Here is a 26,818-nt window from a genome sequence, read left to right on the forward strand (position 1 = left end):
TCAGGACACAAATCCAGTGGGAAACACGTTTTCATGTTTCTGATCGATTTATGGGAGAAACCAAATTCTTAGAATCATAGTACTTGGGGTTTCAGGGTCCCCGAGAGGCTGTGTTTTATCGCCATGACCAGTTCAGAGCTCCTTGGAGGGTCTGTGGCACTGTGGTCAGTGCTTGCAGGCCCCGGGTTGGCTCGGCGCCCACCCCTTCCAGATCTGCTTCCACCCGTGATGCCCGAAGCTTGTGCACAGCTCTGGATAAAGCTCTGGGGTAAACTCCTGGGTTTATTTTCATATTCACACGGCAGGATATACTGACAGGAGGGAGGCTTTCCTACAGGAGGATGGGACATGGCAGTCGGAGCTCTGCCATGCCGGGGCCACGGCAAAGGACTCAAGCACAGTCTGTGAGCAACTGCCTGACCGCGACCGATGGGTAGGGGTGGGTGATGGCAGGAGGCGTGCTGAGGGTGCCCTGCGGTGGGTAGGCCTGGCCCTGCAGCCACCTCGAGGGTCAGCCTTGTCCCTCACCTTGCAGAGGCACCAAGCAAAGGCTCCAGGCCCCAGCGCTCCTGAGAATTGGATGGGACCGAATCCAGCAGGATTCCAACAGGAAGTGGGGGCAGGCCCACCTGGGCTGCTTGATTTGTCCTGAAGGGATACAGACGTGGGAGATGCCTCTTTGTCAAAGGCAGAGCCCCAGGGAGGAGGTGGCCGACACGCCCCACCTCTGCATCCTGAGCACTTGGAACTATTTTATTTACAACACTGAAAATAACACACCTACTGTGTCCTGAACAAAGAAATGAGTGGAAATTTCTCTCATGTTTTTTGTTTTTGTTTTTGTTTTTTGTGGTACGCGGGCCTCTCACTGCTGTGGGCTCTCTCCGCAGGCTCCGGACACGCAGGCCCAGCGGCCATGGCTCACGGGCCCAGCCGCTCCGCGGCATGTGGGATCCTCCCAGACCGGGGCACGAACCCGTGTCCCCTGCATCGGCAGGCGGACTCTCAACCACTGCGCCACCAGGGAAGCCCTTCTCTCGGGTTTTAAGAGGCAAATTCCACTCGTGGAATTCAGCGCCTGCTAGGGCTGGCACTTGTGCAGCCCCACAGGACAGCAGTGGCCAGCAGGGACCTCCGCGCGGGGAGCCCTGACCCCGGGGGCCCGGGGCGGGGGGGATCCACTTTCCCTCCACACGGCAGCACTTCGGTCAGAAGAGGTCCCTGCTCAGGGGCTGAAGCCTGGTCCCTGTGTACCTGCTCAGCTCCTCGAGAACCTGCTTCTCCTTCTGGTACATCTGAAAGAAAGGGGCAGAAACAGGTCCAGATTGGCCCAGAGACCTGGCCTCCTCGGGCCCTGGGGTTCCCTCCCCGAGGCCCGGGGCCTCCCACACAGCCCAAGGCAGGCCGCGGTCCCAGTGCACAGGGAGCACCGACGTGCTGCCCCCAGCAGGGGGCTGGGAACAGGTGCTGGGGCGGTGGTCTATGCATGAAGAGGAGCGCCTGCCTGGGTCGCAGGAGAAGGGGCCAGACTGGGTGGCCCGGCCCTGAAAGCACGGGAGCGGGGGTGAGGACGGCCCCCCAGGGAAAGGGCAGGCTGGTGGGAAGCCCGCTGGAGGCTTTCCTGAGATGCTGCCTGTGTGTGGGAAGCAGTGGGGCTGAGCAGGGGAGCCAGGCGGCCACAGCAGGGCTGGGCGGGGGTGGGGTGGGGGTGGGGGGGAGCCAGGGTGTGGCCCGTGTGGACCCAGCAGCCTAGGAAGGCCGGGGAGAGGCCCACTGCCCGGAGACTACCTCGTTAAGGAAAAAATGCTTTTCTTCTATGCTGTTCAGGGAACCCATCTGATTACAAATGTAATTCGAGTTAATACAACACAATACAGTGCATCTACCAACACAGACCTTCACAGACAGAGTAAACACTGGCAGCCTTCCAGGAAACAGAACTTTACCTAACAGGTCTGGATCAGACACCCGCACGCTCTAGATCCCGTTTCCATTGACAAATACCATCACACTGTCTCTTGTAAAGGTTTTTAACTTTAAGCCATTTGAATTTTATAGAATTTATGGAATGTAGTGTCTCTCCTCAGACCTTTCTTTCAACAGTGAATAAACAATGCAGTTAACAGCATTTAGAGCGTCCAATATTTAAGACAAACACTGTCTTTTTTATAAAGCAGGCATTATAAGTTCCTTATTTCACTGCGCTTCTCCATTTGGTTTTCATACTTGACTGCAAGGGGCAGGTGGTGCAGCCCCGGCTCCTGGGGCCTCAGGCTGCAATGCCCCCTGTGTGTGTGCTGGGGACAGGGGATGGCTCCTACCTTCTGCCACTCGGCCTCCGTGCTGTGTGTGAAGCCCAGCAGGTGACAGAGCCCGTGGGTGGCAGTCACCTGTCAGAACAATTAAGAAGCTGCCTCAGGGGGCGGTCAGGACCAAGCCATGAGCCAGGGAGTAGGGGCAGGAAGTCAGGGAGAGCTCAGTGGATGCCTGGTGGGAGGTTAGGAAGCTTCCTCCAGGCCCAGGCAGGGCTGTGGGCAGGTGGTGAGGTCACAGGGGTGGGGTCTGGGGAGCGGCAGTAGGCCTGGCCCGTGGCAGGATGTGGAGATCAGGACCTCCTCTGGGGTGGGGAAGGGGCAGACGGGTGGGTAGCTGTGGAGACACGGAGGACCAGGGCAGGGGAAGGGGGAAGGTACCCCGGGCTGTTAGAAGGTGCCAACGTGCACCTGGGCACCAGCTGGGAGGACAGTGGCTTGGCCTGGCCCTGTGCCGGGGGATGAGGGCCCTAGGAGTGTGGGCTGGCCCTCCGCTGGGGGCAAGAGAATCCTCAGGAGGTGTGGGGGAGTGGAAGAGGTCCACAACTGCCCCCCAGCCCAGAGCCCCCAGGGGTGCACAGCTGCTGGCCACAGAGATCCCAGAGCTGAGACCTGTGCTGACTAGTCCTGTCTATGCTGCAGTTGCCCCAACTCCCAGGGAGAAAGCACACCCTCCTCCTGGCAGCACCCTGACGCCTGAGCACAGGGCGTCTCGCTGGGAAGCTCTAAGCTCTGCTTCAAGCCTCGGAAGCACTAGGCTCCCCAAAGATGGTAATTCAGGGTGTGGCTGTTCGGCCAAAGGAAAACACCTCAATTGAACCCACAGGAACGTTAAAACACGACTCAATCACACACCACTTTCCAGAACACTCCCACCACCCTTCGTGGCATCAAGCTGAGGAGACAGACCTGAAGGTCCTGGAGGCCAGAATCCTGCCTGCTTTGGAAAGTTCAGTAAGAAGCTCGCGCAGCAGGTCCGAGCTGGCTCAGCACAGCCTGCTGATCTCCAGAGGTGAAGCTAAGAACAAGGCCGCTTTTGGGGCTCCCCCTTCAGTTATCCACATAGATGCGCCCTGTCCTCTCCCCTCACCCAGCGGTGCCATGGGGCACGTAGACCCCACGGCCCAGGCTCTCCTCTCTGAGGGATGGTGAGAGGGCGCTGCCCCTGCCTGTGGGTCTCCCCCAGTAACCTCTGTCCTACATGAGGACGGTGGTGTGTATGCCCGTGTCGCCTCCACCTCTTCTCATGGCCTGGATGGAGGACATCAGCCTTTGCTTTGCCAATCAGGATCTGTCATTTCAGCACTTACAGTCAGGATGTCATAGTAATCTTCATTCTCTTTGCAGTGCTGGAAGATATACTCCACTCCCAGGAAGATGTCTCCTAAATTATAGTCGTCTGGAAACTCAGGCTGCGGAATGTCCCCTGCTTTCAGGTTCTGAAAATGAGGAAACGCACATTTGGAGAACTCGACCTCACAACACTAACCGACCACAGGCCTACAGATTTCACCCCGAAAGACCCTGTGCCGCTAGTCCCAAGGCAGACAAGTTGGGAACTGTGGCAGAGACACTGCACACGACTGACTGAAGATGTTCCCACCCTGTCAAATGAACCTTCCATTTCTCTCATCCTTCCTAAGGCACAACCACCCAGCTGCCTAACTTCTATGGAGCTAAATCACCACATCGATACAAGCTTACATTTCTGTTTTTTCCAGTTGTTGTTTTGTCCTAAACAAATAATCTTTCTCATTTTCCCACAAAAAGACCATAAAGACCAGTGCATTCAGTTGAGGCCTGTTCACACTAAGCCAGTCACCTATGGCTTGATATTTAGGGTGTTAATATTTTTACTTCCTATCAGGGAAGACGATAAGCAGATACTTCAATACATTTTTATGTTACACATTGAACATTTTATTTTCTTTCCATTTATTTCCTTAGGTGTGACACTAGTGGATTAAACAGTAATGAAGATTTACTTCAGGAAAACTGCCAGATTGCCTTCCGAAAGGGCTGCCTCAGTTTATGCTGTTACGAACAGTGTGGGGAGCCTCGAATCGATCATTCACATAACATAGGTAGTGACCTGATATCACGGATTTGTTTAAGATAGTCACCCAATTCTGTCCTTTTACTCTCAGAGTTATTTAAAAGTTTTCAGTCTATACCTACGCATTATTGAGTCACACTTAAAACTGCAGAAGCACTTTCTCTCTAATTCACTGATACAGAACGTGGGGTCAGGGGGGCAATCACCTCCCCTCCTCCAGCGATAGGATCTGATCAATAGGGGATGGTCACACGGTACTCTCTCATTTTGTGTGTATTTGAAATTTTTCAAAGTAAAACTTAAAATCGTGTCTGTGGTATAATTAACAGGGATTTACAGAGGAAGGTAGGCCCGACAGGAACAGGAAAACAGCTTTTACCTCGTAAAATGGAAAGGAAAGCACATCTGTTGGGGTATTTTTGTCTCTGTAGATTCTATTAATCTGCTGAATCTTTCTGTTGTCGACACAGACGACCCCCAGGTCGAACCTCTGCACCCCCAGGGCTCTCCGCACCGCCTGCACCTTCTCGCGGAGCCGCGCCCGCCTCAGGGGCACCGCCCGCTGCAGGTTCCTCACAACCAAGCTCATCGCGGCCGGAGCCACTGCGCCCTGTAAGAGGCAGACGAATCAGAAAGCCATCCTAAATTCTGCAGAAACACCCGCGCGCACACACTCAATTCATCTTGTTTGGCGGAATTCGTTGAAAAACGTCATGGAATGTGCCTTTCACCATAAGGAAGCCATAACTCGGAAGGACGTGTACACGCTGTGGAGGCAGGCGCGCCAGACAGACGTCAACAGCCACTAGGAAACCGGGGCAGCGGGGAGGAAGGGCCCAACGGTGAAGGAGTGCACGGGGGGGCGGGGCGGAGAGCGCCTCGTCGGCTCCGGGCCGCCCGCGGGGAACGCCCGCCGCCGCTCTTTGGGGAGGAGGAACTTACCGGGCGGAAGCCGGCGGGCCCGGGCCTGGACGCCGCGTACCAGAAGCTCCGCCGCCGCCGCCCGGCCAGAAAGCGGAATCCGGGCGCGTCGGGGCCCAGGCGCGGGACGGACCGGAAGTGGGGCCGCGTAGCTTTCTGCTCGCTGCGCGCAGTGAAACGGTGAGTCTCTGGCTGTCGCGGTCCTTGCGGGCGGCTCCTGCCCGGCGCCAAGGGGCCGTGGGACGGCGGGCGGCGGCGTCCCTGAGCCGGATGTTGAGCGCGGCGCGGGGCCTGGGCGGGCGGAGGTCTCCCCCTTTCCCGCCGCCGCGCCCGTGTCGCTAACGGAGGGGGGGGCAGGGGCGCGGGGCCAGGGGCGCCGGGAGGTCACTGGGGGCGCGGGGGGGAACACAGCGGGTGCGGGGCCACCCACCGCGCCGCCCGAGGTTTGGCTTGCGCTGCACCGGTGCCCCTGTCCCTCGGCGGTCTGGGGTGGGGCAGCCTCTGCGTGAGCACTCTTGTTCTTCAAGCTAGCTCCTGGGGGTAATCGCCCGCGTGTAAAAACGCAAATTATTTCTTTGTCTGGAAAGAGTATTTGGAGCTCTGGTTACTCGGAGAAAAATTAGACGGGAGGAAACACTGAAACACTAATGTTTTAACAGTGTTGCATTCTAATTCTCTGGCTGTCGAGATTGAAAGACATCAGAAACCTCCTGTCTTTAAGTTGAAAAGAGTAACGGCATGTATTTTCATATTATTATTTGAGGTTTTACCGTGAATTTACCGATTCAGTAAAATGTTTTGAATTTTTGTTTTTAGACGATCATGCTTTAAAGCTCCGTAACAAAGTAATTTATTTGTACCAACTTCTACCCCGCACTCAAAACCAAACCAAAACAAAACACAACAACCCCACCAGTTGGCTCTCAGAAAATAAGAATACTTAGCCCTTTGCTTTACCTGACATGTGATTAAAAATTCTTTTCTTAGTCTTCCAGCACTACATAGCTGTGATGGTCTGAATTTTTGTCTTTCAGCGTATTGTGAAGATGAGGGGGGGGCTCCCTAGCTGAACAGATCGTTTGCGGATCTACTTTTCTGCGCGTATTTATTACCTGCCAGTAATTGGATCAGAAGATGAATCCAGCTAATCCTTTCAGTGGGCAGCAGCCTAGTGCTTTTCCACCATCTTCCAGTGGTTCCATAGGGACGTTTCAAGCTAAGCCACCATTTCGGTTTGGTCAGCCCTCTCTTTTTGGACAAAACAATACATTATCCGGGAAGAGCCCAGGATTTTCACAGGTGTCCAGCTTTCCAGCATCTTCTGGACAAAGTCCTTCTTCTTCAGTGCAAACATTAGGATTCTCCCAAACCTCAAATGTTGGACTCTTTTCTGGACTTGAACACATTCCGCCCTTTGTAGCTACCTCTGGGTCTTCAAGTTCATCTGTGCCTGGAAACCCAGGATTTAGTTTTAAATCACCCAACCTTGGAGCATTCCCAAGTACTTCTACTTTTGGACCAGAGACTGGAGAAATAGCAAGCTCTGGTTTTGGGAAAACAGAATTTAGCTTTAAACCTCTGGAGAATTCAATGTTCAGACCAATATTGGGGGCTGAATCCGAGCCAGCGAAAACTCAGAACCAAATTACTTCCGGACTTTTTACATTTTCCCACCCAGTCAGTAGTGGACATGGGGGACTGGCCCCATTTTGTTTTTCTCAGGTGACGAGTAGTTCAGCCACCAATTCAAATTTTACCTTTTCAAAACCAGGTAATAATAATTCATCATCATCTGCCTTTACTTCTGCTTTGTCAAGTCAAACTGTGGAGGAAGAGAAGAGAGGCCCAAAAGCACTATTTGGAAGTTCTAATAGTGGCTTTATTAGCTTCCCCATATCTTCTTCAGGGTCCTTGGGTGAACCCTTCCCAGTTAGCAAAACAGGTGTCAGACAAGGATGCGAAGAAGCTGTTTCCCAAATGGAGCCACTTCCCAGCCTCATGAAAGGACTGAAAAGGAAGGAGGACCAGGACCGGTCCCCCAGGAGGCACGGTCATGATGCAGCAGAAGATTTGGACCCTCTGCTGAGGGGCGATCATCCTCCAGATAAACGACCCGTCCGCTTGAATCGACCCCGGGGAGGCACTTTGTTTGGTCGGACAATACAGGATGTCTTCAAAAGCAATAAAGAAGTAGGTCGTCTGGGCAACAAGGAATCTAAAAAGGAAACTGGCTGTGCCGAGTCTGGGGAAAATGACCACTTGGCCGTCCCAGGAGGCAGTCAGTCTGTCCTGGCACCTTCCCGGCTTCCAGGTGTGAATAAAGAGGAAGAAACTGAAAGTAGAGATAAAAAAGAAGGTGTGTTCTAAACATGTACAAAGTACGGTAAATTCTGCTGGCAAGTTCTTGGTAAATTTCCCTGGATGTTAGTTTGAATTTCGTAGTAAACCCCCTGTAAACATTAGGGATCCTAACATACCATAGGATCTCAGAGCAGGTCTTACATCCATGAAAATTTCCTTTGCATTTACCTGGTTGATGCCTCCTATTGTTTGAAAACATTGCATCTGATACATTTCTGTCCCCGTTCTCTGATCCCCTAGATTCTCTAAGAGGAACTCCTGGCCGTCAGAGTAAAAGAAGTGAGAGCACAGACGGTCTTGGGGGCTTGTCTCCTGCTGAAGTCACAGCGATCCAGTGCAAGAACATCCCTGACTATCTCAATGACAGAACCACTCTGGAGAACCACTTTGGCAAAATTGCTAAAGTGCAGCGCATCTATACCAGGCGCAGCAAAAAGCTTGCAGTGGTGTATTTTTTTGATCATGTGAGTACTCCGACAAAGTTAAAGTGAACTTTGTCACTTTAAAACCTGTTTTTTAAAATCTATCAGTTATTTGCTTGCTAGAATTTAGAAAAGTACTCTAATGTCTTAACTTAGAGAGATTGGAATAGCATTATCTATTTCATAAGTTAGAGTCATTTGTGAGAAGCTTGCAGTCCCCACTGAGTGCGGTGTTCAGAAATGCTGGGCGAATGATTCCCGCGAGGTCACGTGGGAGTGTCCCTGTAACCACATAGCACTTTTTCAGGCTTGAGTTTTCTTGTTGTGTTTTTGATTTTGTTTTATGTGGTTATAGTACATGATCACTGTAAACGTTCAGAGCAATGCAGAAAAGGTAAAATCTTCTTGTAATCCCATCCTTGGAGAACTGCTGTTAATCGCTTATATACCTTGACTTTAAATTTGTGTGTGTGCACATACGCGCATAACACATTGGTTGTAGGGCGCACACTTACATGAGCTGCTCACGCTATGTAGCTTTATATATCTTGTTATTTTTTCTGAATATTCTTGTGGGGAAAAATTATGTTCTATAAAAATTTACAAAGCATGTTTTCATACTTTTTTAAATGATAGAAGTATTACCTGTCAACATAGGGAGAAAACCCAGAAAGTCCTGTGGCAGGGGGCACAAAATCACCCATAGTTCTATCCTCTAAGATATCAACTATGAAGATCATGGTAGACGTCTTTGTAAATACATAGTCACGTTGTTTTTACGCACATGGGGTCACAACCACATATACTGTTTGGTAAGCTCTTCACGTGGTAATCTTTAGTAGCTTCTGAAATCCATGAACAGTGTAAATGAGAATGGGGTTGTTAAGTGCTACATGGCATTCTATCCTGTTTACCTACTTGGCTAACTTTCTGTTTGTGGACATTTTTGTGCATATGTTTCAGAATATATCCTTTGTTTAAATTCCTGAGAGTGGAAGTTCTGTGCCAAAAAAGTGTGCAGTTTTAGGGGGGTTGCCATTTATTCCCTTCTGTTGATTTTTTTTTTCAATTTAGCAGCATTAATTATGTTCACAGTGTTATACAGCCATTACATTGTCTAGTTCCAGAACTTTTTCATCCTCTGAAACAGAAACTCTGTAACCATTAAGCAGTAACTCCCCATTCCTTCCTTCTCCCAGCCCCTGGTGACCTCTCATCTACTTTCTAGCTCTATGAATTTGCCTGTTCTAGATACTTCAGATAAGTGGAATCATGCAATATTTGTCCTTTTGTGTCTGGCTTATTTCACTTAGCATAATGTCTTCAAGGTTCATTCATGTGGTTGTATTTCATTCTTTTATTCCATTGTATGGGTGTTACCACATTTTGTTTATCTATTCATCTGTCCACGGACGTGGGTTGTTTCCATCTTTTGTGTATTGCGAATAATGCCTCCATGAATATGGTGTGCAAATATCTCTTCAAGACCCTGCTTTCAATTCTGTTGGGTATATACTTAGGAGTGGAATTGCTGGGTCGTACAGCAATCCTCATTTTTTTAAAGTTATTTTCTAGCTATTGCAATGTGCTTTTTCTTCCAGCTGAACCCTAAAAAAATACGTAAAAAATAAAATATATAAATACATTGTCATTGTAAGCAGTTCATTGATAATGGAAAGTTTGGGTCCTTCATCACCCCCATCTCTCCCGTTAGAGCAAGCACCAGTAATCTAGCGTGGTGAGTGTTTTCCTAAACATTTTCATAGGTACATCTATAGGTATACTAACATATAGTTGGTTTTGTGTATGTATATTTTATGATAAATTGCACCCCGTGGGTGTCATTCTGCAGCTTCCTTTTGGGTTTAAGTGACTTGGCAGTCTTTCTGTTCCCGTATAGTAAGTCAGCTGGTGAGACTCATCTCACCAAATGCCAGTAAGGCCAAGTTTATGGGTTCTATCATGGTAAAGTGATTAATTTCAAAAAGGAGAAGGGCAAATACATGCTTGTGAGACAGGCAAGGTAGGTGAGGGCTGTGGCTGCCGGGGCTGAAGGCAGATGGTGTGGTCAGAACATGTGGCTGGCAGAGGTGTAGCTCCGCTGCATAGAATTCTGCTAATTGCATTTGAGAGCTTCATTTCCTTTGGCCTCCTGATGTCCTTGTACTTTGTGTTGTGGACTGTTTTCCAGGCATCTGCAGCCCTGGCTAGGAAGAAGGGGAAAGGTTTGCATAAGGATATGGCCATCTTCTGGCACAAGAAAAAAACAAGTGAGTTTTTAGTTGATCTTTGCACAGTCTCTGCTGCTTTGTGTGCAAGGCCTTCGAGCTTTGAGTGGGGGGGGGGGGGGGTGGGGCTGCCTTGTAATATTTCCTTGGGATCCTTTGTAACATCCTGTCACAATTACAATATTACTTTTTCAAGAAAAAGTAAAGTCCAGTGTCGAGTGACTTGTGATATCATAAACTCTGTTCTGACTCTTGTGTCCTCAGGTCCCAACAAGAAACCCTTTTCCCTCAAGGAGAAGCAGCCAGGTGACGGTGAAGCTGGCCCGGGCACCGAGGACACACCCTTTCAGCACTCCCCTCTTGGCAAGCCCGTGGCCAGGGCTGCAGCCGGCAGCCTGAATAAAAGGTGCGGCTGATCCTTCCGAATGCCTGTTTTACGGGACAAGTGGGTTCTGTGACTTCTACTGTCACTAAACAGGAGGGATTTCATAGCCATCATGACAACGTGAAAGGGAAGCGGGTGATATGCTGACACCTAAGGAGGGGCTGAAGGGTGGGAAGATGGCCTGCAGAAGGGGAAGAGGGAGGCGGCCCTGAAAAGGCCCGGGCGCCTCACCTCCCTCAGTCCCACAGCCCAGGCAGTTGCTGTCGTCAGCCCGTCTGACGTATACGTGTATAGGTAATCACTTTTCCCCTTAAAACGTCTAATTGGCTGTAAACCACGTGTTCCTAATAATCGCTTCTAGCAATTGTTGTAACTGTGCAGCCGTGTGCAGCTCTCAGGCCAGGTCTGGCACTCGGTGTGCACTTCAGAGACCTCCCCGTGTGTGTGGAATCTCTGTTCCCGAAGGCTCCTCCCTCCCTCCCTCCCCTTGGCTCCTGGCCTCAGACTCCCGTGTGACCTCACCTTCCTTTCACATCAGGCCTGCTTCTGTTCAATCCTTCACATATTTTGGTCAATGCATAGTTTTCCTCACGTTTTGCAGTCACCAGTTTAGTTGCGGATTTGCTTTTGTTTTTTCCTTTCCTTACATCTTCTTTGACATTCAAGTTCATGGAATGTTGAAAGCCAGCTAGAACATGGGGAAGCTGACAGAGAATGCCCGGTTCTTTTTAGTACATCCTTCTACTGAAGGGGAGCTGTGTATGAAAACGTGTAGGCATGGTATTTTCTCATGGCGTTAAAACGTTCTTTTATTCCACTGTTAGTTTCATTTCTTTGAGATAGAAGTCGACAGATAATTCATTTCAACTGTTTAAATGGGCGCATCTCACTTTTGAAGAACACGAATTATGCGCAGTATGGGTAATGCCTTCACGTCATCGCCAGTGTCGTCAAGGCGGCCTCTCTTCAGCGCTGGCCTTCCCAGCTGTAGAGGAGCGCAGGGTATCTTGGAGGATAAGGGAAGTGTTCGGATGTGGAAATGACCCGAATGCCTGATGGACACACAGCTCTTAGCATGTCATCTTCCTTGTAGCTCTCCAGTGAAGAAGCCGAGTCTTCTGAAGCCCCCTCAGTTTGAGGGAGACCCGTCTGACGAGGGCTCCGAGGGCTCCGAGGGTCTTGGGCTGTGTGTGTCGTCTCTCAGTGCCCTGATAGGTACTGTGGCTGAGACATCCGAGGAGAAGTACCGCCTGCTTGACCAGAGGGACAGAGTCATGCGGCAAGGTACGGGCTGCGACTCGGCTGAGGCGGTCTTCTTGGGAGCCACGAGGGAAGGGGTGACTTCCGTCTGTGGGCTCCACTGCCGTTGAGTCTGCACGTATGATCTCTGTTGCTTTCTAGTCTCCTGAGGCCGTGAATGTAGACATGGAGATAGTGCAGATGTGTTTGTAATGTAATTTTGTTTTCGGAAGAAAGGCAACAAACCATTGATCCACGCTAGATTAAATAATTTAAAAGGGCAGTTTTTAGATATTGAGAAAGCACACATTAAAAAAATAAAAACTTCCTATTTAACAGAAATCACCACAAATAAAACTACACAAATAAAAGATGTCAATCCAGGGGAAAAATCTGTAGCTCATCACAGACAAAGGGCTGATTTCCCAGGTACAGAAAGTCCTGTAGAGTCAGTATGAAAAAGACCAAATCCAGTAGAAAGACGAGTAAGGTCTGAGAGGTTCAGAAAAGGAAGTGTCAAGAGCTCTTGGGACTTCCCTGGTGGTCCAGTGGTTAGGACTCGCTGCTTTCACTGCTGAGGGCCTGGGTTCAGTCCCTGGTCGGGGAACCAAGATCCCGCAAGCTGCTCGGTGTGGCCGAAAAAAAGAAAGAGTTGGCTCTTAAACATGGAAAATAGAAATGGGAAGATGCAGATGCCCTTGGCCCGTCACACAGCGTCGAGTGATTGAGAGATGCAAACCACACCCGCTAGGGCGGCATCTCCCCATCGGGCCCCAGCGCTGCATCCTTGGGCAGGCTGCTCCCGGGGAGACAAGTTGGCAGTGTCTTCAGGCTTGGGGACCCTCACGCCTTTGACCCAGAATTCCACTTCCAGGAGTGCGTCCCACAAACTACCCCACCACGTGTGTACGATTCACTCACAAGGTTGTTTGTGATGACAGAGATTGGAAACTGTCCATACAGTGGGATTCTAAATAGCCTGAAAGAAGACTGGGGTTTCTTTATGGAAAAATGATCAGTATTTATTGTGAAGTGGAAAAAGCAAGGCGTGGGAAATGTCTACCAGTTGTGTACAGAAAAGGGGGAAGTGTGTGTGTGTCCGTATATACGTAAGCATACTTGCCTATGTGTGTGTAAAAGTCATGGAGGTGAGAAAGGATCGCTCACGCTGATGGTCAGGATGGGAGCAAGGCAGGGGGGCGTCCCATCTTGGACATCGTTGCACCTTTGGAACGTTGAACCACGCAAATGTATTTAAAACCTACTCAAAAAGCAAGTGTCCTATTAACACTAAGCAATATGTGCAGTGACCCAAAATAAAACAGCGCATGTACCCTTCTTTGCAAACATTTTTCAAAAGTAAGTTTAACCTGTAGGATTTTCCTCTCTGGAGAAGCTGTAATGGAATAATCACAGTGTCTCCTTAACACAGTAATAAAACCTGCCATCATACATTATGTCATTAACATGTGATTTTTGTATTGCAAAAAAAAAAAATTATTACTAGATATTGGACTTTTTAAAAATAAAAATAAGAGGGCTTCCCTGGTGGCGCAGTGGTTGAGAGTCCGCCTGCCGATGCAGGGGACACGGGTTCGTGCCCTGGTCCGGGAAGATCCCACATGCCGCGGAGCGGCTGGGCCCGTGAGCCATGGCCGCTGAGCCTGCGCGTCCGGAGCCTGTGCTCTGCAACGGGAGAGGCCACAACAGTGAGAGGCCCGCGTACAGCAAAATAAATAAATAAATATAATAAAAATAAGATGTGAATGTTTTAAATTTTAGGTTGTTGCATTCCATTTCATTTAAAAGATACTTTTGTTAACTATTTAATTCTGTGGGTCATCATAGTGGTTTATTTAGGTCAGGACCCAGCTAACTTCCATTATGTGATTCCTGTTATACTAAAAACATGATGAAATACTGAGAGTTTTAGAATACTGGCAAATTTTGAATATTTTCATTTAACAAATTGATCCTTTTAACAAAAATACAGTAGCATGATTGTGTGTCATTGAGGTCATTATAAGAGCCATAAACACCCACGTGTGTGCCCACACCCCCCCCCTACCCCGCCCCCAAGAGTGCCCTGAAGGTCTGCGATTGTTGGAGACCCATCTGGAGAGGGGAGAAACCCTGGAGGGTCTTCATGGGCCTTGATGGCCTGTCACCTGGTGTGGTAGGCTGTGCTTTCCTTTCTCTAAGGCCCAGTGTTTTTAAAATTTCTTTCTTTTCCTTTGTGGTTTGATGTTTATTTTTATTTCTCCTTTTATCATTATGAAAGTGCACTTCTCTGACTTTCTAGTAACTGTGTGGTGCATTCTTACTTTTTACTTGGTGCCTTCAGCTCGGGTGAAAAGGACCGACTTGGACAAAGCGAGGACTTTTGTTGGGACGTGCCCGGATATGTGTCCCGAGAAGGAGCGATACATGCGGGAGACCCGGAGCCAGCTTAGTGTGTTTGAAGTGGTCCCAGGCACTGACCAGGTAGAGCGCCACGCCCCCAGGGTGCTCGCCAGGCTGCTGGCCGTACTAATCACTGGGGTGGAGGGGCGTGTGCAGGGGAGGGAAGGCTGCACTGGTCCTTTCTGTCCAAATTTGGTCTGGTGTTTACTTTTCTAGAGGGCAGTGGGGATGTGCTATGAACAGTCGTGTTCCATTGTCTGCATTGTGAGGTGTGTAGGAAGCAGTCTTGCATAAGGTGACTGGACCATATGGTTCCCTAAACAAATAGACACAGATTTGTTTCATAAATTAAAAAAAAATTTTCCCATTTTTTCTTTTCACAGTTTTATTCCTGTCCTTTTTTATGCTTATATTTTGTGCTTTTGAGATGATGCTCTAGGTATGATTTTGTATGAATCTTTTTCACTTAACATTTTATAGGAGCATTTTCTTTTGTTATGGTAAAGTCTTAGTAAGCATTCAAAACTTTGAATGTAGGCATATTATTTGATTATGTAGCTCTGTCCAAACTCCCCATTTTGCAATCATTAGGCTGTTTCTGATTTTTCAGCGTTATTAAGAATTCTGTTGGGCATACTGTGTGTAATGCCTCTAAGGTATTCAGCTTCCTTCCTTCTGATGGATCCTGCGCATGAAGTGCTGTATCAGATGTGTGACCTTTCTTAAGGTTCCTGAATATGTGTCAGTGCACGTTCCCAATTGTTTCCCCAGAAATCTGCACCATTTTAGATTCTTTTGCTGTTAATTTTGCTTGCGGGCTTCTGCTCCTTTCCTGGCCGGTGGTTTCACACAGCTGCCTCCGCCTGACTCAGGGTCCCCAGCTAGGCAGCAGCTGTCAAGGCAAAGGCCCAGCGCTCCTGCCCCAGGAGACGGTGATGACAGCTCACAGCCGGTGCCCAGGGCATGGGCTTCTGGGCGTCTCTGCTCCACCCTCAGCCGCACCTCTTCAGCCTCTTCTTGCAGGTGGAAGATGCAGCTCCAGACTCTCGAGGGCCTTCCCCAGGCCCTGCTGCTCCCCTGCCTCACCTCGCCCTCCGCACTGCCGGCTCCATTTCTGGTCCGTGTAGACTTAATCTGGTGCTTGAGCGTGGCTGAGATCTTTTAGAATCTTTAACGTCCTTTACCTGTCACACCTCTGTGCTTGGAGCCAAGCAGGTGTGTCTTCACTAAAATTCCTCTGTGTGTTGATGTGATAGCCTCTTATCTTCACTTCTTGTCATGTTTGCCAAAAACAAGTTTCTCTATTTTGTCGTTGAATTTTAATTGTTACCTTCAAAGAGAAATTTTACGTTTTAAAATTGTATTCTGTAGTATTGACCTTATTTAAGCGTGTGTGTGTGATTTTCCCCGTTTTCGGGCACAGCAGCTGGGAGGCCGGCCTAGCACCTGCCACCCAGCTGCTCGTCTCTATTCCCTGCCCTCAGGTGGACCACGCGGCAGCCGTGAAGGAGTACAGCCGCTCCTCAGCAGACCAGGAGGAGCCCCTGCCGCATGAGCTGCGTCCCTCGGCGGTGCTTAGCAGGACCATGGACTACCTGGTGACCCAGATCATGGACCAGAAGGAGGGCAGCCTGCGGGACTGGTACGACTTCGTGTGGAACCGCACGCGGGGCATACGGAAGGTATCAGCCACTTGTGAAGTCCAGAGTGAAAGTGAGAGTTCTTGTCATTTTACTCAGTTACATTTCATCCGTGACAAAAAATACTGTTACTTAAAATCATTACAAAGTCCTGTTAAAATGTACTTCATGGGCTTTGTTTCAAATTGAAATCTGAGAAATTCAGGTAATAAGCATGCTTTTTCTAATAGTTGATTCTTATGTATGGGAATATGTTAATGAGATCTATGTGTATACGAGAAACGTGTATGTAAGGTGTGTGCGTGTGTGCATACAGCGCGTGTGCACGTGTAATCTTGCGCCTCACCCGTGTCCAGGACATCACTCAGCAGCACCTGTGTGACCCAGTGACGGTGTCTCTGATTGAGAAGTGCACCCGGTTTCACATCCACTGTGCTCACTTCATGTGTGAGGAGCCCATGTCCTCCTTTGATGCCAAGATCAACAATGAGAACATGACCAAGTGCCTTCAGAGTCTGAAGGAGATGTACCAAGACCTGAGAAACAAGGGCGTGTTCTGTGCCAGTGAAGCGGAGTTCCAGGGCTACAACGTTCTGCTCAATCTCAACAAGGGGGACATCCTAAGGTGAACTTCCCAGTTCAGAAGCCAGCCTAAGCCATAGGGAAAGGCAGAGCTTAACCAGGGAGAGAGCACTTAGGATTAGTGGTGCTGGGAGCACTGAGTTTTCTCTGGTGTCGAACGCTGGGACGTTAGTGAGAAAGCTGGGCTCGGCTGTGCAGTCCCTGGAGCTGAGCCACTGGGAGCAGAAGGCTGGGGTTGCCTGCTGGCACCAGTGCATCCAGAGTGGGCCCCAGGTCCTTTCTGAGGACAGGTTCTCCTTGTCAGTGGGAGAGCACGAGGAAGGAATCTGCTGTATGAGCAGAAAAGGCGAGTGAACTAGGACAGGAAAGCTCAGGGTCCCCTATCAGAGCTGCCAGCGTGTTGCCTCGTGTACGTGTGCACACAGACCTCGTCAAACGTCTAAGTCACAGGGCTTCCCTGGTGGCGCAGTGGTTGAGAGTCTGCCTGCCGATGCAGGGGATGCAGGTTCGTGCCCTGGTCTGGGAAGATCCCACATGCCGCGGAGCGGCTGGGCCCGTGAGCCATGGCCGCTGAGCCTGCGCGTCCGGAGCCTGTGCTCCGCAACGGGAGAGGCCACAACAGTGAGAGGCCCGCGTACCGCAAAAAAAAGAAAAAAAAAGGTCTAAGTCACAGGAGAGGAAAAAGTCGTGTGAAACAAATGCTAAGGGTGGGATATTAAGAATGAATCTTAAACCTTGGCCTGATCTATCTGGAGACATTTTTATGAGAAATATGTTAGAGTCCACTAGCCTTCCGTTCCTGTCACTGGTAAACTGGGTCCCCAGTTTCCCTTCTTTATGCTGAAACTCTGTCAGCTTGCAGAATGTGTATGTGTGTGACTGATTTTAAATTAAGCCTTGGAGATAAACTAGGGAAAATGGCTGTGTAGTCTTTTCGTATATGATAGGCATTTGTCCCCTACCTTGAGTAATTCTTGAATAATTAATAATTGTTTTTTTTCGGCCACACTGCACAGCTTGTGGGATCTTAGTTCCCCAACCAGGGATGGAACCTGGGCCCTCAGCAGAGAGAGCGCGGACTCCTAACCACTGGACCATCAGGGAAGTCCCCAAATCCGTTTATTTACAAACAAAACAAAGTTAAACTTTCTTAGGCGTCATCTTCAAACACACAGCTGGCAGTCAGTTGGCATTAAAGTAACTCTTTGATAATCAATTCTTAAATTATTGCTTCAATTTGTTTACTTTACTATTCATCATCTTTTTAAAATTAATTAATTAATTTATTTTTGGCTGCGTTGGGTCTTTGTTGCTGCGCGCGGGCTTCCTCTAGTTGCGGCGAGTGGGGACTACTCTCCGTTGCGGTGCACAGGCTTCTCACTGCGGTGGCTCCTCTTGTTGTGGAGCACGGGCTCTAGGTGCGCAGGCTTCAGTAGTTGTGGCTCACGGGCTCTAGAGCACAGGCTCAATAGTTGTAGCGCATGGGCTTAGTTGCTCCGTGGCATGTGGGATCTTCCTGGACCAGGGCTTAAACCCGTGTCCCCTGCGTTGGCAGGTGGATTCTTGGCACTGCGCCACCAGGGAAGTCCCTCATCATCTTTTTAAAGAAAATCTTTGTTACCAATCCAGCCTGAGTGGTGGCTTTGACATTGGTAAACCATGAACATATTGGCACATGTGACCATATCAAGACCTTCTTTTTCAGTATAGTTGAAATCTGTTTTATTGTCAGATCTATTTTCATGGAAATTTTGTCTAATTAAAGGTCAAATTCTAACCCCTTTCGTCTCCTTTAATTAACAGAGAAGTGCAGCAGTTCCATCCTGCCGTTAGAAACTCCTCTGAGGTGAAATTCGCTGTTCAGGCTTTTGCTGCGTTGAACAGTAACAATTTTGTGCGATTTTTCAAACTGGTCCAGTCAGCTTCTTATCTGAATGCTTGTCTTCTGCATTGTTACTTTAATCAGGTGAGTACTGACACTGTACTTGCAGAATTGACAGAAAGCTGGTTGCTACTTGTGACATTTGAGAGCTTCTTTATGACAGGAGCATCTCAGCGGGTCCTGGGCTAAGTCTCGTGCAGCAGCCCCTGAGGGGATACTGCTGTTACCTGTTTATGGGGTTGGCACAGTTGATCACCGATGGAAAGGCTGTGCAGTGGGAAATACTCTTCTTCTGGTTCAGATGAGAGAAATCTCTTCAGAATGATAACTTGCGTTCAGAACTATCATCTTCCATGGAAACAAGCCAAAAAGCAAACTGCATGCACAAACCCCTGACCTAGAACTTATTAGTGTTATCAGTCTTCATTTTTGGAGTGAGCTTGATGTTGCTAAATTCATTTCGGTAAATATCTAAAGTGCCTGCTCTTTGTTGCACTGGGGTTACAAAGACGGTGCAAGACCAGTCTCTTACCTCAGGATTTGCATAGAGTGTGAACTCCTGGTCTCAGATTTCCAGAGTCAGGTCTTCGCCTTCTGAAGCACTCAGGGACTATAATAGAGCAGCCTGCACACCCACCTCACACTGCAGCCCCTGTGCTGTCCCGTAGCTGCGGGCGGGTGGGGTGGTGGTGGGGAATGCCGGGAGAATTCCGCCTGGAGTCGTTGCTGGGAGCCCCTGGCGGCCGCCGGGTGGGGAGGAGATTGCCTGGGAGATCTCGGGAACCTGCCTGGCTGGTTTTGTGACTCCAGGTCATTTTTCTTCTTTGGTCACAAGTCCTCCGGTAAACAGTGACTAAACCCACCATCACATCCCAGGCAAAGTCTTCTGCAAGTTTGCTCATTGTCAGATCCGACAGTTTCCAAGAGAACTGAAACTCTGGAACAAATGAAAAGATTTCTAACGACATGCTGCTTGGGGAACTCTGTGCAGTTGATAAATACCAGTGATAGTCGACCATTTGTACCCATTTTAATAATTTTAAACTCAACAGAAACCTAAGTGTTTTTCTTTAGAAAGACAAAGCGTTTCACTAACAGTGGCCCACAGTGGCCTATTGTCTCCTGGACCTCATCTCCTCTCCCGTCTTCCCTGGCTCCACCCCCAGCCCCCCAGCCCCCAGCACTCGCGCAGAGCTCCCCTCCACCAGGGCCGGGCTGGGCTCCCCTTCTAGGCAGAGCGCGCCCTGCCCTCCTCCACAGCTCTTCTCTCTGTTGCACTGTCACCGTTAAACGCACTGTGCATTTTGTACGTACGTTTTGTTCAGTGTTGGTGTCTCCTGCCACGTCAGCTACGTGAGGACAGGGGTCTTGTCTGCCCACTGTTGGACACTCAGCATGGACGTGCATGCCAGCCTTGAAGTAACACTGTAGATCTGGGTTGAGTTGGTTGAAGCCCACTGAAGAGGAGAGGCAGGGCCACCGTGGTCCTGGGATCAAACTGACCTGTCTGTGCCTTCATGGTTCCCTCTGTCCCCGTGTTTAAAATGCTCAGTGTGATGCTGTGAAGCAACTTTCTCTCTGACTTTTACTCAGTTTCATGTCACACGCTTTCCATGGCATTCCATCATCTCTGCAGTAATTTTCAGCAGCTGTACGGCTTTCTGTTGAGTGGCGGATGCACAGTGTACTCTCCCTGCCCTGCTGGTGGGTGGTTGGTTTTCTAGTTTTTCTTATAAGTAAAGCCTTCGTGGCCCAGCCTTTTCCGTATGTGAAACTGTTTGCTTTGCATCATTTCTGGGCATTCTGCTGAGCAGACGGCCCGATGAGCGCTAAGCTTGGGACCCGGGGTGCTTTCCAGAGGGACTGAGCCGTCTGCGGTCACGGAGCGCCTGACCCTCTGCGACTCAGTGACTTGGCTTCTCTCAGATCCGCAAGGACGCGCTCCGAGCGCTCAACGTGGCGTACACCGCGAGCACTCAGCGCTCCACCACCTTTCCCCTGGACGGCGTGGTGCGCATGCTGCTCTTCAGAGACGGAGAGGACGCCACAGGCTTCCTCAGCTGCCACGGCCTCACTGTCTCCGACGGGTAAGCACCGAGGCCCGAACCGCCGGGCCGCTCTCCTTCTCTCCCTGTTAACCCTGGGGAGGCTGGGAAGCGCCAGCTGTGCGCCAGGCCCTGGCGAAGGCACGTTCCGCTGCCTGGGCTGCAGGGGAGCAGGCGAGGCTCAGGACCGCGGGGGATGTCCCCAGGACACACGCTGTTCCTCAGCAGGTTAGGGTTCAGACTCTTCCTGACTTTTCCCAAGTTACTCAAGAAGCTGATGGTCGAGGTTGGGGCCTTCCTTGTTCTGTCCCTGAGGATGGCCTCTCTGGCCAGGCCAGGGCCTCTCCTCTGCTGCAGTCAGAGTTTTGAGAACGTGGTAGGACTTGTGGACCCTCTCCCAGAAAATGGCTCCATAATCTGTAGCCTGTCGTGTCCGGATCCGGGGTTTCCCTGAACCCATCCTCCTCTGACTCCTCAGCCCTGGCCCCGTCTGCTGCCTGCAGACCTGCCCTCACGGGATGAGCCGGGAGCGTGTAGGGGAGCGTTGCTGCACCCAGGGCTGCTAACAGTGAGGCCAGGTAGCTCCCGAGTCAGAAGGAAACGCTGGCAGTGGTGGATGCCGTGGGCTGGGCCTTGGGCGCGGCCTTTGATGCCTCCCCTCAGTTCCACATGGCCGTCTGGCGACGCAGTGACTGCAGGGCACTGAGGAGGTGAAGGGTGGCCTCTCGCCTGTGTAACGCCTCTCCATGGGTTCTCTGTGATCTGGGTAGCTGTGTCGAGCTGAACCGGTCCTCGTTCCTGGAACCAGAGGGTTTATCCAAGGCCAGGAAGTCGGTGTTTATTACCAGGAAGCTGACGGTGTCCGTTGGGGAGATCGTGAATGGAGGGCCATTACCCCCTGTTCCCCGTCACACCCCCGTGTGCAGCTTCAACTCCCAGAACAAGTACGTCGGGGACAGCCTGGCTGCGGAGTTGCCCACGGGCACTCAGAGACCCGGCTCGGACGTGGCGGGTGAGTGAGGCTGCGCTCTCAGGAGGGCACCAGCTGCGCTCCCCTCTAGGAGGCCTCATCCTGGGGCCCGGCGACATCAGCTCGGTGCTGCCTGAACGGCTCCCTGGCGCCACAGTGCTTTGTTCCCACGGGTGAAGCGCACACGGCCCCCCGGCTCGTGGCCCAGGAGGGGCCCTGTGGCGGTCAGCTTGGGGAGGGTGGCCAGTCCTTAGGGTCACTGTGGGTGGCCAGGGCTTGTCCTCGGTGCCCACGTTTGCCTGTTCCTTCCAGGTGTAGGGAGAGGAGAGGAGTGCAGTATGGAGGGGGACGAGACCCTCCCGGCTCTCCTTCTGCAGCCCCTGCCCACCCCTGTGCCAGCTTCTCCTCCACAACTCCCGGCACTGCCCTTGAGCATGGCACCCAGCCTCTTCCAGCCCCCCGTGCAGCCCCCCGTGCAGCCCCCCGTGCAGCTGGAGCTCCTTCCCCCAAAGTCTGCGCCTGTGTACTCGGACGAGGTAAGGAACCTTCCTGTCAGGGCTCTGAGGGCCCGTCGTGGGCAAACATCCAGCTGCCTCTGCTGTCCAGTCTGACCACTGTCTGTGTCCTTGGGGTGTCCCTGGGGTCAGCATGCCTCTGACAGGTGGCCCCGGGGCTGAGCAGGGCCTACCCACCACACAGGTCGTGTGACTTGATCTCGCCACCCTGTTGCTTGGGCAGGCACTGGGCACCACCCCACTGGGGGATCAAGGAGGCCTGAGGTGGGGAATGAGGCAGGGCCACAGAAGCCGGACACGTGTGATGTTGGGGTGCGGCACTGTGGCCGTCTGAATGGCCATCGTTGAGCAGGCAGCAGGCTTGTCCTGGCACGTCCAGAAGGCTCCTCTCTGGTTATTAGCAGGAACCCTTTCCAGGAGCGCACAGCCGAGCCCCGTGTAAGGGTCATTAGACGACTCCAAACAGCTTCCGGTGATGAGGTCTTGGAGGGATTTCTGAGCTGGGCGGATGGTCCATGATGTCTCTGTGGTTCCGGGAAGACCTTCAGTACCTTAGGCTGTGGAGGCGATGGCTTGGTGGTGCGCTGGGGCTGGATCAGGGCGGCGTCCCCAGCCAGTGATCGTGGCCCCGTCTGCCCTCTCCTTAGGACCTGGCGCAGGTGGTGGATGAGCTCATCCGGGAGGTTCTTCAGAGGGACTGCGAGGAAGTTGGCGCCGCCGGGGCAGCCTTCGCAGCCACAGCCCTGGGGTAAGTGCGGTGCCTCTCGTGCTCTGAGGCCGTATGTGCTCCCGCCAGACGCTTCCTCTCAGAAAGCTGCTCTCAGTCTTCGACAAGAGATCACAGCCACCCCTTTGCACAGGCTTCAGTGTCGGTCCTGCTCGCTGGTGGGTATAGTCCCTCATGCTCCTGACCTGCGTTTGTCGTTTGCAGGTAGTTTCTATGTGTGTATGACTTTTGAGTAGCATTAGGTTTATTAAAGTTGTAAATTAGAAACCTGTTTTTCTTTCAACTTTAAATGTGATCAAAAATCTAGTAATAAAAAAAATCTAGTAATAATTAGTTCATTCTCTGTTAAAAAATAAAAACACTCACTTTACTTGATCTTGGATTAAGTCACAGTTTATAAATTTGACAGATTAAATTCCCTTAAACATTTTATACCATTTGCATTTAACACCATGATGAAATTTCCTTAGACATTTCAAACTACACTTACAAATTTTATAAAGCTGATTTTGTGGAACACTTTAAGCAACTAGTCTTTTTTTTTTTTTTTTTTTTGCGGTACGCGGGCCTCTCACCGTTGTGGCCTCTTCCGTTGCGGAGCACAGGCTCCAGACGCACAGGCTCAGCGGCCATGGCTCACGGGCCCAGCCGCTCCGCGGCATGTGGGATCTTCCCGGTCCGGGGCACAAACCTGTGTCCCCTGCATCAGCAGGCGGACTCTCAACCACTGCGCCACCAGGGAAGCCCAGCATCTAGTCTTGATAAATTTAATAATCAAAATCTTTCTAGACACTTAAGCAACTTTTGGAGTTAATAGTTAATTAAAATCTGCCAAGTTTAGTAAGTCAGACTTTCTTAAGGATTTCAAACTTGTAAAAATTCTAGTACATATAAAGTGACACAATTATACGAAATGGTATTATCAATACTTAAAAACCGAAGGCACATTTTGGCCAACCAGATATTTCCTTGTATAAATGTAGTTTACACAAAAGGGTCAGTCTTGTTCATAGGTTTGTTCAGTTTTTTATATACTAGAATTAGATACATACTTTCTGTTTGATGGAGCTAAAAGTAAGATTTCCATGGGTTTGTTTTTTTTATTGTGGTAAAATATAACAGAATTTACCATTTTAACCATTTTTAAGCTCACAATTCAATGGCATTAAGTATATTTACAATGTCGTGTATTCATCACCATTGTCTACTTCCAGATCTATTTCTGAACAATACTCCATTAAATATATGCGCACACATACACATGTATATATGCCACATTTTATTTATTCACCCGTGCTTAATAAGGTGTTTCCACCTTTTGGCTATTGTGAATGATGCTGCTGTGAACACTGGGGACAAATAACTGTTTGAGTCCCTTTCAGTTCTTACGGGTATATGTTTAGGTGTGGAATTACTAGATCATATGATATATTTTTACATTTTTGAGAAATCAGCAAACTGTTCTCCACAACAGCAGCACCATTTTTGCATCCCCACCAGCAGTGCACAAGGGGTCCAGTTGCTCTACATTCTCGCCAACACTTGCTGTCCTTCTTTTTTTTTTTTTAAATAATAACCATTATAATGTGTGAAGTGGTAACTCACTGTGGTTTTGATTTGCATTTCTCTAAGGACTAATGATGTTGAGCATCTTTTCATGTAATTATTGGTCACTTGTGTATCTTCTTTACAGAAATGTCTATGTAAGTCCTTTTCCCATTCTTTTTTTTTTATTTTTACATCTTTATTGGAGTATAATTGCTTTACAATGGTGTGTTAGTTTCTGCTTTATAAGAAAGTGAATCAGTTATACATATACATATGTTCCCATATCTCTTCCCTCTTGCGTCTCCCTCCCTCCCACCCTCCCTGTCCCACCCCTCCAGGCGGTCACAAAGCACCGAGCTGATCTCCCTGTGCTATGCGGCTGCTTCCCACTAGCTATCTACCTTACGTTTGGCAGTGTATATATGTCCACTCCACTCTCTCACTTTGTCACAGCTTACCCTTCCCCCTCCCCATATCCTCCACTCCATTCTCTAGTAGGTCTGTGTCTTTATTCCTGTCTTACCCCTAGGTTCTTCATGACTTTTTTTTTTCTTAAATACCATATATATGTGTTAGCATACGGTATTTGTCTTTCTCTTTCTGACTTACTTCACTGTATATGACAGACTCTAGGTCTATCCACCTCATTATAAATAGCTCAATTTCATTTCTTTTTATGGCTGAGTAATATTCCATTGTATATCTGTGCCACATCTTCTTTATCCATTCATCCGATGATGGACACTTAGGTTGTTTCCATCTCCGGGCTATTGTAAATAGAGCTACAATGAACATTTTGGTACATGACTCTTTTTGAATTATGGCTTTCTCAGGGTATATGCCCAGTAGTGGATTGCTGGGGCGTATGGTAGTTCTATTTTTAGTTTTTTAAGGAACCTCCATACTGTTCTCCACAGTGGCTGTATCAATTTACATTCCCACCAGCAGTGCAAGAGTGTTCCCTTTTCTCCACACCCTCTCCAGCATTTATTGTTTCTAGATTGTTTGATGATGGCCATTCTGACCGGTGTGAGATGATATCTCATTGTAGTTTTGATTTGCATTTCTCTAATGATTAATGATGTTGAGCATCCTTTCATGTGTTTGTTGGCACTCTGTATATCTACTTTGGAGAAATGTCTATTTAGGTCTTCTGCCCATTTTTGGATTGGGTTGTTTGTTTTTTTGTTATTGAGCTGCATGAGCTGCTTATAAATTTTGGAGATCAATCCTTTGTCAGTTGCTTCATTTGCCCTTTGCCCATTCTTGAATTTTTTTGTTGTTGAGTTGTAGGAGTTCTTTCATATTCTGGATACTAATCCTTTTTCAATATTTGATTTGCAAGTATTTTTTTCCCAATCTGTGGATTGTCTTTTCACTGTTTTGATAGTGTCCTTTGATGCACAAAAATTTAAAATTTTTATATAGTCCAATTTATCTATTTTTGTTGCTTGTGCTTTTGGTATCATATTCAAGAAGTCACTGTCAAATCCAATAATGTGAAGATTTTCCCCTGTGTTTTCTTCTAAGCATTTTATAATTTCAGCTCTTAAATTTAGGTTTTTGATCCATTTTGATTTTGTTTTTATATATTGTGTAAGATAAGGATCCAACATTGTTCTTGGGTATCCAGTTTTCGCAGCACCAGTGTTGAAAAGGCTGTCCTTTTCCCTTCATATGGTCTTGCCGCCCTGTTCAAAATCAGTTGACCATATATGTGAGGGTTTCTTTCTGGGCGCTATATTCCATTGGTATATATGTCTGTGTTTTTTGGTTTGTTTGTTTTTGGGGGTACGTGGGCCTCTCACTGTTGTGGCCTCTCCCGTTGCGGAGCACAGGCTCCGGACGCGCAGGCTCAGCGGCCATGGCTCACGGGCCCAGCCGCTCCGCGGCATGGGGGATCTTCCCAGACCAGGGCACAAACCCGTGTCCCCTGCGTCGGCAGGTGGACTCTCAACCACTGCGCCACCAGGGAAGCCCTATATGTCTGTTTTTATGGTAGTACCATATTGTTTTGATTTGATTACTATAACTTGGTAGTAAGTTGTAAGTTTTGAAATCTCAAAGTGCGAGTCCTTCAGCTTTGTTTCAACTTTCTCTTTGAAGACTGTTTCCCTATTTGGAGACCCTTTAAATTTCATAAGAATTTTTGGATGGGTTTTTCTACTTCTGCAAAAGTTATGTTGGGATTTTGATGGTGATTCCAATGAATCTGTAGATTGCTTTGGGTAGTACTGGCATCTTAACAATATGAAGTCTTCCAGTCCATGAACTTGGATATCTTTCCATTTGTTTATGTCTTCCTTAATTTCTTTCAGCAACATTTTATAATTTTTATTGTACAAGTCTTTTGTTTCTTTGGTTAAATTTGTTCCTAATTATATTATTCTTTTTGTCGCTATTGTAGATGGAATTGTTTCCTCAATTCCACTTTCAGAACGTTCATTGCTCGTGTATAGAAATGCCATTGATTTTGGGGTGTTGATCCTTATATTCCAACCTTGTTGAACTTTTTTTTATTGTAATAGCTTTTGAGTGGATCCCTTAGGATTTTCTACATACAGGATCCTGTCATCTGTGAA

At 49.0% G+C, this 26,818-nt stretch overlaps 2 protein-coding genes across 6 annotated transcripts in view; one reads left to right on the forward strand and one right to left on the reverse strand.

Annotated features, from left to right (window-relative positions):
• Positions 1-939: 939 nt before the first annotated feature.
• YBEY (ybeY metalloendoribonuclease) lies at positions 940-5,419 on the reverse strand. 3 transcript variants are annotated; one of them, XM_027128231.1, is made up of 5 exons: positions 5,311-5,419; positions 4,748-4,978; positions 3,623-3,751; positions 2,322-2,390; positions 940-1,295 (listed from the first exon to the last, which is right to left on the reverse strand). In XM_027128231.1, exons 2-5 carry the CDS (start codon positions 4,955-4,957, stop codon positions 1,209-1,211), a joined length of 495 nt encoding a protein of 164 aa, XP_026984032.1. In that variant the 5' UTR covers positions 4,958-4,978; positions 5,311-5,419; the 3' UTR covers positions 940-1,208. The 3 variants fall into 3 exon arrangements, with proteins under 3 accessions (XP_026984032.1, XP_026983928.1, XP_026983982.1); XM_027128127.1 differs by lacking the exon at positions 5,311-5,419 and adding an exon at positions 5,054-5,196 and having other exon boundaries at positions 4,748-4,980; XM_027128181.1 differs by lacking the exons at positions 2,322-2,390; positions 5,311-5,419 and adding an exon at positions 5,054-5,196 and having other exon boundaries at positions 4,748-4,980.
• MCM3AP (minichromosome maintenance complex component 3 associated protein) overlaps positions 5,354-26,818 on the forward strand; it is a 46,298-nt gene continuing 24,833 nt past the window's right edge. For all 3 annotated transcript variants that reach the window (XM_027127873.1, XM_027127943.1, XM_027128022.1), the window contains exons 1-14: positions 5,354-5,469; positions 6,324-7,645; positions 7,891-8,114; positions 10,264-10,342; positions 10,565-10,706; positions 11,779-11,969; positions 14,269-14,408; positions 15,812-16,009; positions 16,324-16,592; positions 18,353-18,515; positions 20,358-20,518; positions 21,247-21,488; positions 21,759-21,982; positions 22,609-22,709. In XM_027127873.1, coding sequence (XP_026983674.1) covers positions 6,424-7,645; positions 7,891-8,114; positions 10,264-10,342; positions 10,565-10,706; positions 11,779-11,969; positions 14,269-14,408; positions 15,812-16,009; positions 16,324-16,592; positions 18,353-18,515; positions 20,358-20,518; positions 21,247-21,488; positions 21,759-21,982; positions 22,609-22,709 — 3,356 coding nt within the window. In that variant the 5' untranslated portion in view covers positions 5,354-5,469; positions 6,324-6,423. The remainder of the gene's footprint in view (positions 5,470-6,323; positions 7,646-7,890; positions 8,115-10,263; positions 10,343-10,564; positions 10,707-11,778; positions 11,970-14,268; positions 14,409-15,811; positions 16,010-16,323; positions 16,593-18,352; positions 18,516-20,357; positions 20,519-21,246; positions 21,489-21,758; positions 21,983-22,608; positions 22,710-26,818) is intronic.

Source organism: Aethalodelphis obliquidens, unplaced genomic scaffold (assembly GCF_003676395.1).
Source record: "Aethalodelphis obliquidens isolate GAN/ISIS:26980383/991018 unplaced genomic scaffold, ASM367639v1 scaffold1, whole genome shotgun sequence".
Taxonomy (NCBI): Eukaryota; Metazoa; Chordata; class Mammalia; order Artiodactyla; family Delphinidae; genus Aethalodelphis; species Aethalodelphis obliquidens.

Excerpts from the sequence above, each read along its gene's own strand:
- YBEY (XM_027128127.1), bottom strand. The coding sequence starts at position 5,102 with ATGGTGAAAGGCACATTCCATGACGTTTTTCAACGAATTCCGCCAAAC. Across the intron at positions 3,752-4,747 it reads TTTCCTTTCCATTTTACGAG|AACCTGAAAGCAGGGGACAT; the intron begins GTAAAAGCTGTT and ends CCTCATTTTCAG. Across the intron at positions 1,296-2,321 it reads CGGAGGCCGAGTGGCAGAAG|ATGTACCAGAAGGAGAAGCA; the intron begins GTAGGAGCCATC and ends CCTTTCTTTCAG.